We start from the raw sequence: 16061 nt of genomic DNA, 5'->3' as shown, positions 1-16061 counted from the left end.
GCCATCTGTTTGTAAAGAATTAAAAATATATTAATTTGACTGAAACTAGTAATCCAGCTTCACTTGCATAGAGATTCTGATTATAGTTTGACGAGTTTATTTCTATAGAGCTGGCTCAGTTAAATGTACTCTTTCTGTCATCTTTGAAATGAAAATAACAGGACTTTTTTCCTGCTATTTTTTTCTTTCTCAGAAACTTTTTTTTTTAGAAGTATTCCTTCCAAAAAGTTTTTAAAATAGTAAACCAGAAAATTTAAGTTGGAAACATTAAATCACAACAATGAAATGATTTTACATTTTGTTAACTATTTTGAGTGAGCTACAGACCCCTGTGTAGACACCGGGGAAGCAGGGCATCCGCCATCCGCGTTTTGTTCCTGGACGTGCCCCCCGTGACCACATGTGACATCAGAGCACCTTGACCTGCACGTTGCTGCCGAAGAGAGAGCTGGTAGATCATCACAAGCCTCTAAAATGCTGCCTCCTAACACGCTCTGTATTTCTCCACGTTATTACTGGTTGTTGAACTACAGTTGACCTTGAACTACGTATGCACTGGGGTTAGGGTGCTGACCCTCCACCCAGTCGTGTAACTTAGAGTCAGCCCTCCGTATCCACCCTCCCCGTCTGCGGGCTCGTACAGTACGGTAGTATTTACTACCGAAAAAAAATCCACATATCCGTGGACCTGCACAGCTCAAACCTGTGTGAGAACACCTATTTCTAATTACATAACTGTTGAACTAGCACCCTTTTTTCCCCTTTTCCATTAGAGACGGCTGGCCTGGAAGCCGTCCGGCCCCACCTTCCCTGAGAAGCTTTTCAGCCCCTTAGCAGTGCCCTGGTCACTCTTGCTCCCTCTGCTTCCTTATCAGCCACATTCCGTGAACATTGTCTTTCGAATGTTTTCTTGTCTGTCTGCCCTACTGGACTGAGGTTTCCTTCCTAACAGGGTTTTTTTCCACGTAACTTTCATCCATCACTCTCAGGTGGTGGGTTCGTGATAGACCCCATCCTTGCATTTCAAATACGGTCAGGTGAACTCGGCTGACATCTGTGCTTCTCAGATGGTATGAACAGGGCATTTGAAAAATAAAAATCATAGCTGCTAGCATTTATTATGTATTTTAAATGTGCAACACAAGGCTCATAAATTATCATTTCGAATCCTCACAAAAAAATGTATGAGGTGAGTATCGTTGATTCTCATTGTTTCATTTGCCTGGTACCTATCTGTGCATACATTTATTTTCAACGTTTTTTCTTAAATTGAGGTATACTTTATGTACAGTAAAACATACAAATCTTAAGTGTATATAGATTGGTGACTTTTTGCACAGTACCCACCACCTAGATCAAAATATAAAATGTTCTCCTTGTGCCACGTCCCATGCAGTGGGACACCTGCATGGGCACCCCTCTCACCACTGTCTGACTTCTGTCTGCACAGGTTAGTTTCGCCTTTTCTTGAACTTCATGTAAAGTGGAACCGTACAATGTGTAGTCTTCTGTGTCTGGCTGCTGTTGCTCAGACCTAATCATTTCTGAGATTCAGCCAAATTGTGTGTCTATTACTAATTTATTTCTTTTATTGCAGAGTTTAGGTAACATATTTTGCTTACTCATTCTTGGTAATGGGCTTTGGGTTGTTTCCAGTTTTACGTCTTTATGAATAAAGTTGCTGTGGGCACTGCTGTAAAAGTCTTTCTGTGGACATTTGTACTCTCTTATCTTACATATATACCTAGAAGTGGAATTGCTGGTCATGGAATAAGTTGATAGAACCTCTGAGTATTCCCAAGTGGGGATCTCCTTTACACTCAGCCAGCAGCATGTGCGTGTCCGGGTGCCCCACTTGCTCACTACCACTTCACATTCTGTTTTATTTTAGCCCATCTCCTGGCTTTCGTTGACGTTCCCTGATAAACAGTGATGTTAAGCATCTTTCTTATGCATTTAGCTGTTCATATTCAGGTACCTTCTTTTGAAGTGCCTGTTCAGTTCACTTGTTCATTTGTTAATTGGGTTGTTTACCTTTCTATTAGTGATGTTAGAAATCTGTGTATATCTTTGTCAGATATATATTCTTTGAGTAGAAATTTTAAATTTTGATGAGGTTTATCTACTTTTAAAAATGTTTAGTGCCTTTCATATCCTGTCAGAATCTTTACCTGCTCCAATGTCCTGAATTTCTTTTTCCCAGAGGCTTTGTAGTTTTAACTGTTATCTTCAGGGAGATGATCTGTCTCTTACTGAGTATTACATTGTGTTCATTATTACTATAATTATACATATACTATGATAGCTTTATAGTATGCATTGAAAGGACAGTTGTGCTCTTTTTTCCTGGTATCTTTTCTTGCTGTATTGTATGGTCTACGACCTCTATGGCCTCTAGTGCTGGCCCCGACCCTGCACTCCCCAGATTCTCACTCCTCCCATGTTGAGGGCTCGGCCCACCCCCTCTGCAAGTCCTTGGCCCCTGGGTGCTGGTGAGACCAGGCATGGACGCACAGGGCTGACACTGACCCGCTCTTCCAGCAAGAACTAGTTCATGTGGGCTGACCTTCTTGTGAAGATGGCCCCTGGTCTATACAGAGGACTAATTCTTATCTTGTTGCACAGCTGCACTAGAGTGGTCTTTATTACTGAAAGTAAAATAAAAGTCTTGCCTTTTTGTAGGAAGTTGGTAAAAACTGTTAAAATCTACTGAAGTATTTATTTACATTGTTTTACTTTTTTCTTCACCCTCAAGCAGACAGCTCATAATTACTCTTATTTGTGTTTATAGGTTAGCATGGCCTCACTGAAAGAGTTGGACCAAAGACTCTTTGAAAACTACATTGAATTGAAGGCAGACCCCATCGTTGGCTCCTTAGAACCTGGAATTTACGCAGGCTACTTCGACTGGAAGGACTGCCTGCCCCCGACAGGTGGGTGGTTTGAGGTTACTGAAGTCTCCAGATGCATCTGGAGGGGTAAATACGGATTTCCTTTTCTCAATACAGGCTTAAGATGCTTTTCTTTTTATTCCCATTTTTTTTTTCATATTTACTGAGGGGTTGATATAAATTTTTATTAGCTTACCCATTTTTTGATAGCTTGGGGTTATTAGTACTTAAAATGGTTAAAGATATTCTTAAATTCCAGAGAATAATTAATTACACCTCATAATGTGTGATCATCTCAGTAACGCACACTTGCTTCCTATGATATTTCTTTACTGCATAGAACTAATAGACTGTGAGTGACAGTTTTATGCAATGACCTTGCAACCTTCATCAAAAAATTTACTTAAGACATTTGGTCATTTCTATGGAAGACCCAATTACTGATGCCAAAAAGGTGAAAGATACAAGGAAAACGTATGGGAGTAAGATTATTATAATAATTTAGCAAAGAAAATTCAACTGGAGGAGGATGACTGACAGTTCCAGTATTATCATTTTGACATCAAATGAAAGTCACTTAAATCACTTCATAATACATATTTTAGAACTAACTATTGCTTGTTGAATGAAATAAACTTTTTGATTGATCAAATAGTTGTTTCTTTTTATGAAGTACCGTAGAATACATAAAGCCAAGCAACCTACTGACATCGTTATGTCGATGTAGCATGACGTGGAAATGGTTCTGTTCATATTAGACGTCGGTTCTTCGAGGCGAGTGTGGCTGTACCAGTGACCTGCTGGCAGGTTGTTACCTTCATTCTTTCAACTAATTGTTGTGATCACCTGTCATTTTTCTTGTGTGATGCTTTTATTAGATGGTGATAACATTGTTTACTCTTTAATACCTTTGGTTTTTATTGTTATTTATTGTTATTTTTCATATACGATACAGTGATGCCAAAATTCTAAGCTAAGAGCCAGAATCATTAAATCAGTAATATTTTATGTGACTGCAGGTATTTAATTCCTGAAATCACCGTCATTATAGACATACGAGCCTTCTGCTTACAGCTGACCATAATTGATCTTTTTCCTGTAATGCCATTACTCTTGTGTACCCATGTTTTTCTGTGTCCAAACTGGATTACAGTTCACATCCCAAATATATCCTTTTACAGTTTAAGTCAGAGCCTATCAGTAACTTGCTTAAAATTTTTGCAGCATCTTCCTGCTCACTCGCGATAAATCCGCAGAGCGGGCAGCGCTGAGTCCGGCACCCGCCCCCTGCGGCCCCTCCAGCCGCCTCCAGCACACTGGGCCTCTTGTGGCCCAGACTTCCCACATCCTCCCCCAGGGCCTTCCCTTTGCTTAGACAGTAATTCTCCCTCATGCATCCTTTTGTCCTCAGGCCTCTACTTAAATATCAGGACACCAGCCATCCACCCTGCAGAGGTGACACGGCCAGTGGAGAGTAGGCATGGCATTTTAGATTTAACCGTGGGAATTAGGTGTATTTTATGTGTAAGATCATTATCTACAAGGGAGAAGGCTGTACGTGTGGTTCCAGCACCTGCCTTTATGTTGGTTGAGCTTCTTAAAGCCAAATCCGTGAGGTCGTGGGCAGTGGTCAGTTATCCGAGGTGGGTGATGAGATGCACCTTCTGTGTAAGCCGGCTTCCTGACTCCACGTGAACAGACCTCTGGGACTTTTGAACTCAGCAGCCTCTGGAACTTTTGATCTACCATCCTTTTCAAAACTCTTGGGCTAGATGACTTTGGGAGTTTCAATATATTTGGACTTTAGGAAGGTAACATAGTGCACATACCACATATTATGTTATATCCCCGGTAGAGATCCCTGCAGAGAAATAGGTGAATATTAGATTAGGAGTGATAACAAGATCCTTATCAGTTCAGGTGAGACATGCCACCACAAAAGTTTAGCACGAATTTGCAAATTCACAAACAGAGGATCTTGCCTCCCAGGTTCTATGTCTCCCTTGTCTAGACTCCTGCATGGTGCGTGGTGCCTGCTCGTGAAGATTTGTTCAGTAACTGGGGACCCCTTGCAGCTCCCACGGAGCCATGACCGTGTCCTCGCTGCCCCCCGCCCCCCCAGCCTCACTCCCAGCGGGCCCGCACCTGCTCCGCTCGGGGCCCCCTCCCACTCAAGTGCTTTCCCAGGAAGCGCCCCTGTGTGAGCAGGGTTGTTTTGGGGTCCTTTTAATCTCTCTTGTAACTCTTCAGTACACGAACGTAATAGATGTATTTCTGTATCTGTTTTTTATTTCCCTGTTTTGGGGAAATTTTTAAACAAAGATGTGAGGAGATTCCTTTCACATTTCCAGACTTCTCGTCATTTAAGTGTTTTATAGAGCAGTGACTGAGAGGTTCAGAATTCCAAGGGTCAGATCGCAGAATGTTTTTCAATAAAATCTCTCCATTTTCTCCTCAAGGGAACAATACCCAGTAGTCAGCTGTGGTCTGTGCTTGGCCCCTAGCCTCTGCAGACCAGCCTGGCTATTGCTTCCCCTTGGGGGCCTCTCTCCTTCCCCTGTGACATGTATGAATTACCTCTCATGGGCCCTGCTGCACCAAGCTCTTGTGCAGTTAACCAATCCCCAGTTCACAAATGAAGGAGTCGTTATACAGCAGGCCCTGCACACGCGCACACGTGTGCACACACTCGCACACATGTGCACACACTTGCACATACGTATGTACACATGCACATCCTAAATGTTTTAACTCCTTGCAAACGGTTTCAGTCATTTGTGTGCCTATAACACCTGTGCCTCGCCTATGATTATCACTTAATACTTACTACCATTTTCTAAATTTCAAGTATCCAAAGACAGACAAATTACTTACTACCTCCTGAGGGTCGGGGAGGGGTGGCTAGGACATCAGGCACTGAACCCTAAGCTCTGGTCCCCCTAACTGTACTCACAGCCCTGTCACACTCCTCTTTACAGCCCAGCTTCAGAAAGTCGGCTGGGTGGTTCCTCAGAGATTCCATGTGAGGTCCCATGTCCTCTCGTGTCCTCCCGACATCTCCGGCACCCCTGCGACTCCACCTGTGCCGTGGCTGGATCCGTGGACATGCTCGCTTTTGTGCTCCGTGATCGGAATGCTCCCGGGCTGCTTCCTCTCCCTGGGAGAGATGGCCCTCCTGCGGCCCCTGTGGTCCCACTGCTGGTGGGCGGCCCTCAGTCTCCTTCCCCTGCCTAGCCTTGCACCCTGGCGTCCCCAGGACGCTGGCTTCCTCTGGGCTTGCTAGTCTTTCCTCGGACTCTGCGTGGTTTCACCCACTGGCAGGAGTGGCTGGTGCCTCCAGTGTCCACGTCTGCAGCCTGATCTCTGCTCTGAGCTTCAGGTCTCCCTCCCACATAGACAAATGCACTCTCCCAGGACATTCCGCGCCCTCCTCACCAGCCAGGTCAGCCGGGGCTCCCGCTCCTCTCTGTGCCCTGGTTCTGTGGCCACCACCCTCAGCTCCTACCAGGACGCCCCGTGTCGCCTGAGCCCGCACCTGTCTTCCTGTTCCCGGCCGCTCACCTGTTTGCCAGGCCCGCCCGCCACTCCCCTGCTCAACCCTCAGGCCACCCCTCGCCTCCAGCTCAGACCTACCCTCTGGGGCGGGCGCTGCCGCTGTTGTCCTGCTCCCTGCCCTTCCCGTGCCTCCTCCGGGGGCTTCCCTGCCCCCCCCCCACCGGCCTTCTCTTGAGTCCTGCACGTCGGCGGTCACTGTGCCCCCGGCTCCTGTGCTGCGAGCTGAGGGTGGGAGTTCACAGGTTACAGCCTCAGTTTATCTTCCGAGTACTTGCTCTGTGGTTCACAGTGATTTTTCTCAGTTGTTTTTCCGATAGGAAAGTAAATCGTGATGTTCTCGTTTCCATTAATCTCCTTGTTCACTTTTTAATAAATAGTACACAGTGGGTGTTCATATTTGTTTAACTGAAGTGAGCATGTTATAGCACTTGCCTCCTGTGGAAGCTTCGTGCAATCCCTAAATCTTGAGCAATTGCGTTTGAATTAAAACACGCGTGTCAGGGACACCCGACACGTGAGCAGTTCTGCGCAGCGTCGCTGTGCTCTTCAGGGACAGTTGAGGTGTGTTTTGCTCAATCCTTGTGAGGACGAGGGTGTGGGAAGGGCAGTGCCAGGCTCTTAGGGTCTTGGGTCCCACTGCCTCCAGGTGGGTGACTGACTCAGACTGTCCAGATACTGCCTTGAAGGGACCTGGGGTCCTTTCTCTGCCACTTCCCATCTTCCCAGCCCTCAGCGTGAGTGATGATGTATACAAAATGATGTCATCATTATCGGCGCCACTTTTTATACAAAATTAAGCTTCTGCTGGCCTTGTGGCATTGAGGCCTGTGGCTCTGTCTTTCAGATAAACTTCCTGAGCAGACGCACACACCACTGCTTTGTCAGCCATTCATTTACCATTTCTCTGGTTCCAAAGCCTCTTAGAAATTGTTGGTTTTGGTTTCACTTTTATAAACTGTATTTAGTTCTGTTCTTGGTGTAGCTTTGACTTCGTGATCCCCAACTGAACCTCAGTCTCGCATAGTCATATAGTGATTTTTAGTTTCTTTAAAGGTGACTGAAGTTTTGAGACCTCGTGTAAGGTGAACAGCCAAAATAGTTTGACTTCAGTCTTCCAAAATAATTTCAATTAACAACTTGTGTTATCTTTAGAATTTTCATCTCCAAAATTTCATCCAAAACTGAATTTTACAAATCACGTAGGTAACCGATTGTTTATTGCTGTAGTTAGCAATAAATTTAGTTTCTGATACTGTTTGTGGTGATTTTTTTTAAAAAATCCTGTTGATTAATTTCACGATTCAAGAAGAGATATTCGTTAAAGCCATAGCTATGCTTTTTTAACCTGACAGTTGGATATTTAAATTATCACCTCTTTATTTGTATATATGTCAGGAAAGATTATTCTGGTTAGTTCTGAGTCACTTAACTGACTGTGTCGTTATTCTTATCTGCAGTTATTAAGAGCTCTGAGTATTTGCATTTGATAGGTTTTAGCTAAATTGAGAATAGTCTTAGTCTTCATTTACGAATACACATGGAAGTTCATATCTTTAAAACATATTAAATAAGAAAAATAATCTTTCTTAAAATTTTCTCTTAAATATTGGTGTTCTATCTAAAAGGCATTTAAGTTTACATATATTCCTAAAGATACTTAATAAATGAATTTAAAATTAACCATTTTTATAAAGGTAAAGTACTTAACTGATTTTTAACTCAAAAGACTTTTTTATTAATTGTAGTCATTGACATTATCAGGAGGAGGGAAGACATTTATGTCATCGGTGATGTGAGCGAGTGGAGTGCCGGGTGTTAGCGTGGACAGCCGACTACTTGTGTGGGATGCCTGGAACCCAGAGCAGAACGATTTCCACATCAATCACGTGTCAGATCCAGTATTTGGAATACTGAGACTACTCAAAGTCTGTAATAAAATATTCCTCTCATGGACAGATAGAGAATTTGCTTTTCATTCACAAATTCAGCCAGTATTATCAAGTCTGTTACATCCGAGGCACTCTATACGTTTCCCGAGTTGTTCCTGCTTCCAAGGTTAAAATGTGGTAGCGAAGCTGAGGATGGTGCTGCGTGTGAGGTGAGGTGGTGGCTCTGACCCGGGGGAGTTGGGATGCACCCGTGTCCCCCTCAGTCGTGTGACCTGCTCCCAGTGGCACCAAGGATAGCAGGGCGGGACTCAGGAGGGACCAGCGCTGCTCCCCGCCCTGTGGGGGAGCCCTGGCACCAGCACCCCCAGGGCAGCGCCCGAGACCACGTCGTAACCTTGACGTCTGTACCTGTGGTGCGTGCTTCTCTGTTTGTTATGGGGTGGTTGGCGGTATGTGTGAGGGCAGGTGTTCTGGTGAAAAAGATCACAGCATGAGGTGGCAAAAAAACTAAAATAGATCCGTCGTTCTCTTGTAATTTTTATATCCATTTATTTTTTAAAATTATATCATCTTGGAGCCCTTGAGATATTTTTTTTATCCTCTAAAGTTAAAATCCAGTGCGTTATTGGGGGAGGAGGGAATGTGAAAAATAACTTCTGTGCTGTTCATTGACCGTCTAATCATCTCTTATTTTCTTTAAGTTATCATCGTTTCTTTGCAGTTACCTAAAGAAAATATATTTCCACGGCCATGCGAAGAGTATCTTGATTGGTTATTGTATGTTTTCTTCCCCCAACACTTTTCTCCTAATACTCTTGTGATTTTAACTGGATCCTTGTATTTCAGCGAGCTAATTGCACTTACCTCTAACTAATCGCACTTGGTTAGCATGAAGAACGCTGAGGTAGTGGCCAGGCTGCCTGCCGTTTTTCTCAGCAGATCAGCACCTCCATTTCAACAATTCATCTCATTAGTTGTGTTAGACTGTAACCACGCGTAGGGAAAATGTTTTTCTGAAAGTTCTCAGGGAGTTTACTAAATGCTGGAACAGGGCTGTTGCGATCCTGCTTTCTGGATCCTCCTGATAGATGAGTCGTCGTGTCCAGTATCAGGGAGGAGGGGAAAGAAGGGACTCTGGCCCCATCGCTACCTCCGCCTGCTCAGAGGGAAAGAAAGAAAAACACCGTCTGAATCTTGGGGCCTGGGGAATCCCGATGAATAACAGTCTTCTTCTCTGTCCAAATTTCGAACCGACTGAAGAATAAGATGCAAGAGTCAGTAGGTGAGAAGGCCGGTGCCGGAGGGTCAGAGTGAGAGCCCAGACCCCTTGCCCAGCCCCTCCGAGAAGCAGCCCCTCTGCCTGCTCGCCACCTCCCACAGGCAGGGGTAGCGAAGAAGCAGGGGACAAACCCCCACGCGCTGCTGACCCCGCCAAAGGTGGACGAAGGCTGTCCCTCCCTCTGGGAAGCCCCACCCAAACCAGAAGGGCGGGGAGACGCCGATCTCCTTTAAAGCACCAGATGTGAACTTCCAGCAAGAGGTGGCTGGCTCTGGGTGTGCGGACAAGAGATAGGAGCTGATTTCAGCAAACAAAAAACTTGTTTTGTCCCATTAATAAACAAGGAAGCAGAATTACTTCAGAATCTAAATATTAATTCCTATTGCAAATAAAATACCGCGGCCAGCAGTTCAAGGGTCAGTTACAGAGGCGGTCTGTAGAAAAGGAGGGGACTCCAAGACGTCTTTCCCTCCGCAACCCACAGCCCACCTCTGGTTTCTGGAGGCGGGGGGGCCCCAGCCCTCAGGCCCTCGCCCCCTCCCACGCTCCCCTTCAGCCCCACCCCACTGTCTCCAGGCCCCCAGGCCGCCCCCCCCGCTCCATGTCCGCAGCCCTCGGTGGTGCCCAGCACAGGGAGATCCTTCCCTGACAGACTTGGTCCATCAGTTGGTTGGTGAATGAGAAACACCTTGGCGGAAATTACTCAAGCAAGTAAAATACTAATTTACAGTTTAGTTTTTACCCTGGTGGGTATTTTCAACAGAATGTCAGATTGAATTGTCTCTTAATTCAGCTAATGTTAAAGAAGAGAACTTTGGTTGATTACATAAGAAAACGGTTACCAAAAATAACATGTGGACTACCCATTTAGAAATAATTAGAATATTATAAAATTTTATATCTATGTATAAAATGAGAAAATCCTAACACCAAAGGTCTCTGAATGTCATTTCACCTTTCCAGAATTATTCTGAAGACTGAGGCTTGCAGAATTCTCAGGGCGCCTTTACGAGCATCACATTCTTGGTGCTGTTTGTTGGACGCTCTAGAAATCTCTTCTCGAATGTGGAACACAGGTGGTAACACCCAGTGACACGGCTGTCCTCTCGTGCCCGTCTTCCACAGGTTTCCTGCGCCCTGGTCATGGGGTACTTTGGCACCCTATCGCATCTGCTTCTGATCGAAACAGATGCCAGTCGCGCGAATTCCACCTTTGAAGAGAGACATCCAAGGCAGTAGTCTTTCCCGGTACTGAACTTCTCAGGAGGAGTAGTCTTATCAATTCCTTGGACTGTTTTTCTTAATTTCATTTAAAACATACTGTCAGGTAGATATTAATAAACTTGTATTTCATCTATTTATAAGAGAAAAGCAATTTTACATTTTTCAAAGGAGGATGGTCCTAGTCAGTCATCTTTTTCTAAATCACACTTTCATCATTTAACTTCACTTTTTTCCCAGCCATTTTCTCCTTTTTTATAAGCAGTTTCATGCATCAGTGTCAGTGCTGTGAAACCGTTTATACGATGCTTCGGACATTTGGTTACAGTTTGTCTGCCAAGCATTTTTCAGTAAAGCTAAATGTTGGCTCTGATGGTATTCAGTGTGAAATGTATTAACCTTGAGAGGACCTGTGGCCCTACATGCTTTCTTCATCGCATGTTTTAGCTGTTGGAAGTATTTATTTTATTGTGTCTTAAACTGATAGCTTTTTGGCACCAGGGTAAACTAACGTGCTGTTTTGCAAAGGCCATTGTTTAAACTTATTTTGGACATTCCTAGACATTTATCACAATAGAGCAAGGAAGCGCCGCTCCTGACCTCATGGTGGCTTCAGCAGGGCCAGTCTTCTGCCCCCTCCTCCAGATGAAGGATCATTTCATCTACACACAGATCAGATAAGGACCGATTTCTTTAAAAACATAACCTCAGTATCATTATCAGATCTGGAAAAAATAATAATTCATTAATTTTAGCAAATACCCAGTCAGTGTCCAGAATTCTCATAAGAGCTTTATTTTAGATAGTTTGCTCAGATCAGGATTCTGTCAAGGTCTATGTGTTGCTTTTACTTGCTATGTCTCTTAAGTTTTTTTCTTTTTTCCTTCTCTAGGGCCCCCTCTTCAGCTTATTTGTTGACTAAATCAGGTGGTTCTATAGATATTCTCACTTTCTGGATTTTTCTTATTGTTTCCTCATGGTGTCATTTCACATGTTCCTCTGTCCCTTGTGTTTCCTATGAACTTGTGGTTAATAAAGAAGCTTTATCAGTTTCAGGTTCAATTTTGTTTTAATTTGTTTTCTGCCACCAGCAGGTCCGTCACGTTTGATTGTCTCCCTGTTTGTGATGTTAAGATTGAAAATTGGATTCAAGTGTTATCAGCTTGCTCCACCCTTTAAAATTTTGTCATAAACTTGTCATCTAATGGTTTTAGCACCATGGGTAATTGTTGCCATGATCTGTTGTTTCCTTAGAGATGGCAAACTAATGATTGGTAGCTGGAGCACGAAATTAAAAAATAAAAAGTTTCATCAACTATTTAGTTACTCTGAAGTACACTTCATACAGGAAAGGCAGGATAAATGTTTGCTTTTTCTCTTTATTTAGAGTTTTCAGAATAAGTTGGTTCCCTTGTGGTTTTTTTTTTTAAAAGTGATGAACAAGGTGTTTTTTAAATTTTTTAATTATCTTAATTAATTCATAGCTTGAGCATATTTCATGAGTTTCAGTTCATTGCCATAGTCACTGTTGTTTTAATAATCAAGCTGTTCCCCCTCTGGCTGGGAGTGCCCCGCCATGGGCCCCGGGCCTTCCCTGCTTTCTGTGGTCCAGTTGTCCCACCCAGTGTGTGCCTTCTCCTCCCAGACGTGGAACCAGCCATTGGATGGGAATGAAGTGATATGAAATACGGGAAAACTTCCTCTCTCTTAACTTTCTTCTGCTCTTTCCACATTATGTCTCTGTCCTTCCTAGGGGCCCCCTGGCTTTTTTGTAATCCCTCTCACTCTCGTTAAATCGTACCCAAAAGTCTGTTGCTTGTCCATGATTGGACAAGCACCACATTACCTGATGGTTCTGTGTCCCAGTGGTACCGTCGCTTCCCTTCAGCTCGCACCAGCTGGCCTGTTGCTTAACATCACATTCCTGCCCGTCGGCTCGTGGCGGGCTGCGTCCCCTCTGGCCGGCGAGGCCGTAGGAAAGCCGCATGGAGGCTCTGTAATTACAAGCGTGTGTCCTGTGGACAGTGTTCGGGATTGTGTTTCCTCACGTCACCTGACTTTGTTTGTCTAATTATGACCTAAGAGTCTTCTTCTAAAACTCATTTACACACTTCACAGCTGTGTGTGCTGTGGGAAACAGCAAGGTGACGGATACTCGTGTACGCTACCATTTGGGCGGTCCTTGCTTCAAAACTGCGACTTGTCTCTCTGTGTCATTTATCAGTGAAGGGATTAATCGGGCAAACCCCCCATCTCCCCACCGTGTAAACAGGCCAACAGTGGGACAGTTTGAGGCTAGGTGTTAGGTGACTGGAGGAAGACATCAGCAAAGCAGTTCCTCTCCCTAGGAGCAAATTAAAGGTAATGCGAATAAAATCTTCATGTTGTGCAGGAAGTTTACTTGGGATGTGAGTTTTCTTTTGGATCAATTTACTTCAATTTTCTGTTAATATCTCATACTAATAAACTGTTTGAGTGACAACCAAGGTAGGTTCATGAACATGATGTATTTGAAAACGCATTTTTCATTTTTGCAGTTGCTGTCATTTCTGATTGGAAATGGTGTGACAGCCTGTGATTACGGTAATAAGGACTTCAGGATTACACGTGGAATGCGTGTCAGTCTGAGCAGGTTTGTGTATGGAAGGAGTGCGATGATAGCCCTCATGGAATCACAAAGACACCTTCAGAGACTTTAGATGTGATGGAAGTCAAAGGAATGACCATGCCTGCGCTGCACGGTCGGGTTGTATTAATGACAAGAAAAATTGGTGTATATTCTTGGACTTTTCTTTTTTTCCTTTGTGCTGTGGCTTTTTCATCTTATGCTAAGGAAAATAGGCGTGGAAACCCTTTCTTTAAACTAGAGCACGTGCTGCTTTGGGATATGTGGGCCACCGTCCAGCAAGACGGCATGTAAACTGCTGTGGACGGCGGGGTGTGTGGTGGCGCTCAGGGCCCTGCTCTCCTCTCCACGCGGGAAGACTGGCGGAGCCGCGGGGGCAACCGAGCACCTTGGCAGGGACCCAGCCCCACCCTAGGGCGCCGGGGTGGGTGTTTCTGCAGACAGCAGCCTCCACTGCAGCTCTGCCTGAGGTAGCCGAAGGCTGGAAGCGGCTCCAGAGCCCGCCCGCCCGCCCGCCAGCAGTGGGGTGGGCGCGTGAGCGTGATGTGCTCTTCCAGTCAAGGTCTGTGTGGCAGGGAGACCCTCCCACACGGAACCAGGCCGTAACCTTGAGGGGAGCCGCAAACTGTGCTCCTCCTGTGGAAGTTCGTCTCTCTGCCTGTGTGAAAGCCAGCACCTTGCCCAGGGGAGGTGGCGGTCAGGTGGTGGCGAGCTGCCGGGGATGGGCGCGACGGGCGGGGCGGGGCGCAGGAGGGCCTGCCGCATCTCCATCGGGATGCTGGTTGCCTGTGTGTGCGGAGCACGCGCAGCATCACGTTGTACACAGGAGTTACGTGCTTCCCTACGTGTGAGTTCCACTTACTTTGCAAAGAGGAGAAAACTCCTGTTTGCAGACTTAAAAACCTCGACAGCAGAACGTCATGATTAGCAAGTATGGCCACTTGACACCTCTTCCAAACTCACATCTTTGTGCGGCGCTTTGTACTTTCTCAGCTCTGAAAGCCAGCTCAGACTCAGACCTTTAAATTGTTGATTTCAATTCAGAAATGCTTTTTGTGTGGTTAAATGTAAAGCTTAAAAAAATTGACTGTGATGGACTGTTCATCAGAGTCCCCTTTTCCTCACCGGGAGGGGTGGTCCTGCACTGCCCGCGGAGGACAGGCGTGCCCCGTGGAGGCCGGGCCCCGAGGGCCGCGTGGTTCCTGCTCTCCCTGCCCTGTGCTGAGGGGGGCCTCCGAGAGCTGAGACGCCTGAGTGACCCCCCTCCCCACAACCCCATTGGCCTAAGACACTATTTTCCCTATTGGGCAGATTTTTTAAACTTGGAGAGTAAGAAAAGTCTGTGGCTTGTTCAGAGCAGTACAGCTGTGTCTTCAGCCCAGTTCTGTCTCCAAAGTCTAACTTCGTCTTCTGACTGGAGAGGTGCGGGGGGTGAGGAAAGGAGTCAGACCAGAGGGGCGACAGTACCGTGTAACTTTGTATGTCCTACCGTTTGTAAATAGTTGGATTAGAAAGCGCTTTCCGCCTTCCTCTGTCTGACCTCTGTCTGAGGTGCATCTTCCTCTCTCCCGAGCGCGGCCCACCGACCCCAGCCTCCTGGGCTCCCCGGCTGCAGAGACGGGCAGAGGCTGGCAGGAGGCCGGGGCGTGTCCGGCCTGCCTTTCCCTGGACCGGCAGTGGCTGATACGGGACCATCTCAAAGCATCGCAGGCTTGGGAGATTCATAGTCATGAATGATAAAGATACTGGGAAGAATAAAGGGTTGCGTTCATCTTGGGATAAAGAATCTGCGCAAACCTGTTACCGGGCCCTAAGCAACGAATTCAGTAGAGTGGTAACAGCAAGCTTTGGCAGTGAAGATGGAAGAGCAGCTGAGTAATTGTCAGTAAAATTTTCAAGAGAGAAAATGATAACGGATCTGAGATGTTGGAGTGAAGATTTTGCTCTGGAGTCAGAGAAACAACATCCTGTCAATGAAGGGAGCCCCCTGTGGCTTTGCAGACATCCCTGCGGGAGTCTGGGAGCCGGGCTCGCCCAGGGGTGCAAGCTGATGTATCCCCGGCCTCCACCTGCTGCCCCCCACCCCCCCCCCCCGCCCCCGCTGGGTCTCCATCGCTCCCGCAGGTGCGGGCCAGGCCTGCGGGTCCCTCCCTCACAACTAGGCTTCTCCAAGTGCTGACTTAGAAGACCCATTATTGTGTAAATGAAGACTAAAATCCAAGTTAACTCTTGGCTTTCATGTTTTTTCTGCCTTCCATTTTATTCCAACTCCACTGTTTTTGATTCCAAGGTCTTTTCTTTGGTTCAGTGGCAGAAACTTACCCTAATTGGATTTCACTTCTCCCTCTGTGGGTGGAGCCCTGTACTGAGACCGGGACTCGGTGCTCTGCTCCACCTTGATGGCTCCAGCGTCAGAGGCGGGGCTGCTCGGGGCCAAGCCACCTGCAGCGGCCACGCGTGTCCATCCACGGCCACGGGCTAAGTAGTGGGGCCGCAGTCCTGAACCAAGCTGTCGGGCTCCAGAGCCACGTTCTTCGGCCTGGCTTCTCTCATAAGCATTTATTAAGTTTGATTCCACTGAAGTCATTCTTGGGGGAAAT

The 16061-nt window shown here is 45.9% G+C and overlaps 1 protein-coding gene across 4 annotated transcripts in view; it reads left to right on the top strand.

Annotated features, from left to right (window-relative positions):
- The window catches only part of EXOC2 (exocyst complex component 2), a 154376-nt gene that overhangs the window by 117782 nt on the left and 20533 nt on the right, over positions 1-16061 (top strand). For all 4 annotated transcript variants that reach the window (XM_061195664.1, XM_061195661.1, XM_061195660.1 and 1 more), the window contains one exon: positions 2792-2933. In XM_061195664.1, coding sequence (XP_061051647.1) covers positions 2792-2933 — 142 coding nt within the window. The remainder of the gene's footprint in view (positions 1-2791; positions 2934-16061) is intronic.

The sequence above is a fragment of the Eubalaena glacialis genome, chromosome 7 (assembly GCF_028564815.1).
Source record: "Eubalaena glacialis isolate mEubGla1 chromosome 7, mEubGla1.1.hap2.+ XY, whole genome shotgun sequence".
Classification (NCBI taxonomy): Eukaryota; Metazoa; Chordata; class Mammalia; order Artiodactyla; family Balaenidae; genus Eubalaena; species Eubalaena glacialis.
This window is presented reverse-complemented; position numbering and strand designations above follow the sequence as displayed.